The sequence below is a fragment of the Myotis nattereri genome, assembly GCF_964212035.1.
Source record: "Myotis nattereri genome assembly, chromosome: 7".
In the NCBI taxonomy this organism is placed as follows: domain Eukaryota; kingdom Metazoa; phylum Chordata; class Mammalia; order Chiroptera; family Vespertilionidae; genus Myotis; species Myotis nattereri.
This window is the reverse complement of record NC_138082.1, coordinates 84482331-84487111: the sequence shown is the minus strand read 5'-3', so window position 1 is coordinate 84487111 and position 4781 is coordinate 84482331. Positions and strand designations below refer to the sequence as shown.

At 61.1% G+C, this 4781-nt stretch overlaps 1 protein-coding gene across 1 annotated transcript; it reads left to right on the top strand.

Moving 5' to 3' along the window:
• Positions 1-358: 358 nt before the first annotated feature.
• On the top strand, positions 359-4551 carry EN1 (engrailed homeobox 1; the record flags this gene model as incomplete). Its single annotated transcript, XM_081095969.1, has 2 exons — positions 359-1244; positions 4235-4551. The coding sequence occupies 2 exons, from the start codon at positions 359-361 to the stop codon at positions 4549-4551; spliced, it is 1203 nt and encodes a 400-aa protein (XP_080952095.1).
• Positions 4552-4781: the final 230 nt, after the last annotated feature.

Below are 4781 nucleotides of genomic sequence, written 5' to 3'. Positions count from 1 at the left end.
CTTTTTTTCCTTTCTTGTCTTTTTTTTTTTTCTTTTTTGGCCGTGGCTTACTCCCCATTTAAAACCAGTCGTTTAATTTGGTTGCAGAAAGAAAAGAGAAATAGCCAAGTGTCTCCATATCTGGATGTCTACAAATTAGGGAGAGGTAGAGACAGCGAGATCATCTGCTCGGTAAGAGCGAGCGATCCAGGCCGGGCGCCTGGGCTTTTTCTCTCCTGCACCCGCCCTGTGCCTTCGCGGAGGCTTCTCAGGCCTCCTTCCTCCGCGCACCCCCACGGGCCGCTGGCAAAGTGGGGTGGGGAGCGAGACAGGGGGGGCGGGGGCCGGCGCGGCGGCCGGGGCGGCGGGGCGGCCGAGTATGGAAGAACAGCAGCCGGAACCTAAAAGTCAGCGCGACTCGGGCCTCGGCGCGTCGGCGGCGGCGGCGGCCCCGGGCAGCCTCAGCCTGAGCCTCAGCCCCGGCGCCAGCGGCAGCAGCGGCAGCGATGGAGACAGCGTGCCGGTATCCCCGCAGCCCGCGCCCCCCTCGCCGCCCACGGCGCCCTGCTTGCCGCCCCTGGCCCACCACCCGCACCTCCCCTCGCACCCCCCGCCCCCGCCGCCGCCGCCGCCGCCGCCGCCGCCGCACCTCGTGGCGCCTGCTCACCAGCCGCAGCCCGCGGCCCAGCTGCACCGCACCACCAACTTTTTCATCGACAACATCCTGAGGCCGGACTTCGGCTGCAAAAAGGAGCAGTCGCCGCAGCAGCTCCTGGTGGCGGCCGCGGCCGCAGGAGGCGCAGGAGGAGGCCGGGTGGAGCGTGACAGAGGCCAGACCGGCTCAGGCAGAGAGCCCGTCCACCCGCTGGGCACGCGGGCACCGGGCGCCGCCTCGCTCCTCTGTTCCCCGGACGCAAACTGTGGCCCACCCGACGGCTCCCCGTCAGTCGCTGCCGGAGGCACGGGTGCGTCCAAGGCTGGGAACCCAGCGGCGGCGGCGGCGGCGGCGGCGGCGGCAGCGGCCGTGGCAGCGGCGGCGGCGGCGGCGGCAGCAACAGCCAAGCCTTCAGACAGCGGCGGCGGCAGTGGCGGCGGCGTGGGGAGCCCCGGTGCGCAGGGTGCCAAGTATCCGGAGCACGGCAACCCAGCCATCCTGCTTATGGGCGCCGCCAACGGTGGGCCCGTGGTCAAAACGGACTCGCAGCAGCCTCTCGTGTGGCCCGCTTGGGTCTACTGCACACGCTACTCCGATCGTCCGTCCTCCGGTGAGTACCCGGCCCCGGGCTGCGCCTTGCCTTCCAGCCCCGCGGATGCACCAGGACTCTTAGCCGCGGCGTTGGGGAGAGCAATCCCGGCCTCGGCCGCTCTCCTCTCTCATGCCTGCTGCCTATTTCTCAGCTCTGGTCCCAGGCACAACCGAGTGTGCACCCAGTTTTGCGCTCCTTGCTTTTGCGGAGGCTACAGCACTGGAAGCTCGAGTCTCCATCCTTCGATTTTGAACTCCGAGCCTCTGGGGTCTTCTTTGTGTTTTGCCTTTATTATTATTATCAGGAAAGACACAGTCAGTCATTGATTTTCCTTCCAGAAAAAGAGGTATTTAGAGCCGGCGGGAAGGTGGGCCTAATGATTGGGGTCTGCAATCCCGCCAGCGTGGTCCTGCAGAGGCTGAAATCCAGCAAGGCTTTGACCAGAGAAATAACCTTCCCCTGGGTGTTCTTACACACGCAAACACCATCGTGATGGTTTCTGCATAGCGTGCATTTACATAGGGACAGATTTGAGGACGCACAGGGAAAGAGAAAAGCGTCTGATCGCTGTCCTTCTTCCCCAGGCCGGTAGCAAAGAGAATCCAACCCGGGTGGGTAGAAGCCAGGGAACGACCGTAGACAAAACGGCGCGTGACGAGAGCCACTGGCTCCTGGTTCCCCGGAGCTGATGATGACCGACAGACAGTGGGAGAGGGGAGGACAGGTCGGGCTCAGTCCAGAAAGCCAGGCGGAGGACTTAGAGGCGGCCTCCACAGCTTCTCCGCCTCGGCTTGCACATCTTCCTTGCTTAACTCCTTCCTATCAACTCCTTCCTACCGCACAGCACATCTGCCGGTTAGCAGACTTCTGCCAGCCTAGCCCCCGCACTTTTTATTTTTTTTACTTTCCTCTGGCCCCTTTTCCTCTTATACCTTGCGCTTGGAGGATCCAAGGCCAAGATCTGTCCTAGGAGAGGAGACTGCGGCCAATAGGCCCAGGAGAGGAAGCTAAGGCCGGCCTGCCTCTCTGGCTCGCAGCGCCCGTGTGGCCGGCAGGGGCTCTGGCCTGGGATTGGGTTCGGGGCACCCGGGCCTGGCAGGCCGCTGGGCAAAGCATAGCCATACGCCGCTCTACTCCCACTGCAATGGCCAGTGCTGGCCAAGCCCGGATCGATGCGTGCTATCAGCCCCTGCCATCTCAGCCCGGTTATTGACACGTCGGGCTCCCTGAACCTCCGAAAAGCTGCTTTGATTGACTCGCCTGATGGATAGAGTGATTGAGCTGTCAGGCCCTACAGCTCAGGCTGGCCAAAAGGCTACGATTTTATTACAAGTGTCTGTGCCTCTGCACACACACAGGCACACACTACACTAACAACGTCCTGGACGCACAACACAGTGTGGCCTTTCTGGGATGCCCACATTTCCTGGGCCATCCCTGCCTGCTCCGAGAATTACTAATCTAAGTCAAGGCCTTCCTCCTGCCTGGCCTGCCTCCCATTCCTCTCTCACCCTGCTGGGTAGTGGGCTTCGTCTTTGTTCTGGGCCTCGGTCCCTCTTAGGGGACGAGGAGGCAGGGTACTGGCTCCTGCTCCTGTGTGGACAGTTGAGGGAGATGAACCTTAAGCCACTTGAGTCTCTGTGGTTGGCCAGGCCTAGACTCTTTTGTCACAGGGTAGCTGGCGACTCCAGGCCTTGGCCTGCTCAGGAGCCCGCTGCTGCTTATCCCTTTGTCGCTAGGTTTGGAGACACTGGTGAAGACCCTTCTTTCCAGACAGTTTTAGAGGTTAACAGGCCTGTCAGGGTCTTCACTGGGCTCAGTAAGCTCCCATAACCAAGACAGGGACCAGGCGGTAGATGCCAGCAGACTTGGGCACGGAGGCTGATGGACAGAGGTGCAGGTTCATGGGCTTCCTCGCTCCTCTCTCCAGGCTGAGTCCATGGCAGCCCTCTTCCCAGATCAGGTTTGGAGGGAGATGGATATGGCCTCCTTCCATATCCATCTCAGGGGCAAAGCACACGTTTTTTGTTGCGACTGCTCCCCTCTCTGTGTTCCTCTGCCCCTATTTTGCTCATACAGGGCGGCAGGAAGGATGTAGTCTCCTTGCAAATGGCATAGGTGGGCAAAGAAAGCAGATCTGATTTGTTTTTGTTATTCTGAAGTTTTCAATCCTGACACTGCAGCCGATGTGTTCAAAAGAGAAAAGGGGACGCTGCCCCTGCAGCTGGGGAGGGCCCTCTGTTTCTTACCGGCACCATCGAACCCAGGGGGCATGTGGGTAAGGCTGCTACTGGGTGAAGGCCTCATCTCCCTCTTTAGAGAAGGGAGAGATCTCCCTATACAGGCCTTCTTTAGGCCAAGGGGGGGAAGCGGAGAAAGGAAGAGTAGACAGAACAGACACTGAATACTTGGAAACCAGTTAAGCCTCTCACAGCCCTTGCCTATCTCCTTGTTTTCTGGGTAAATAACCACAGCAGATGGGGTCTTCTTGGAGGTGCGGGTGTAGTTGTGCTTCTTGAGGAGGGAGACTGACAATTCCCGCAGGGCAGTCCTGCCCTAGTGTCTTCACTGCCCCAGCCTTGAACCTCATTTTATTTCAGGGCTGAAAAGGCAGCAGGCCCCTGACCTCCAACTTTGGCCTGGACAGGATGGGGCTCCAAATCCCGCTCCATCTTGGAGTCTGTGATTTAAGCCTGTCATTAGGCTCTCCTGTTCTGAACTGGGGTGTGGGCTACACAGACAGCCTCGGCCAGTTTTCCTCGTGACTTTCTGGCCCCGAAGAAAGGAACCAGGCGACCCCAGCGGCCCGCTGATGGATGCGGGGGTTAGCCGCTGCCGGGAGGGAGCCGGGGCCAGGGGCGCGGCAGGGCCTCCGCTATCGCCGCGGAAGCGCGGGGGCGCGATCCCGCTCCACTCCGTTATTCTCACGGCTTCCTCTGCCCTCTCCCCCAACCCCCTCCCTCCTGCCCTCTGTCCCCACCCCCACCCGGCCCGGCCCGCCGCTGCAGGTCCGCGCACCAGGAAGCTGAAGAAGAAGAAGAACGAGAAGGAGGACAAGCGGCCTCGGACGGCGTTCACCGCCGAGCAGCTGCAGAGACTCAAGGCGGAGTTCCAGGCGAACCGCTACATCACGGAGCAGCGGCGGCAGACCCTGGCCCAGGAGCTCAGTCTCAACGAGTCCCAGATCAAGATCTGGTTCCAGAACAAGCGCGCCAAGATCAAGAAAGCCACCGGCATCAAGAACGGCCTGGCACTGCACCTCATGGCGCAGGGACTGTACAACCACTCCACCACCACGGTCCAGGACAAAGACGAGAGCGAGTAGCCGCCCAGGCTGGGGCCGCGCGGTCCGCCTTTGCGCCCGCGCCCGCCGGGCACCGCCGCGGCCGCCTCGCCAGCCCAGCTCCGGGGAGAAAGGATCTGCGCAAAAGAGAGAGGGAGCAACAGGGGAGGAAAGAGAGAGGGCTCCCCAGAACGGAGAGTCACGCTCGAAGGCAACGATTTTAAAAAGGAAGAGAGACTCGGACAGGTGCTATCGAAAAATAAGATCTATTC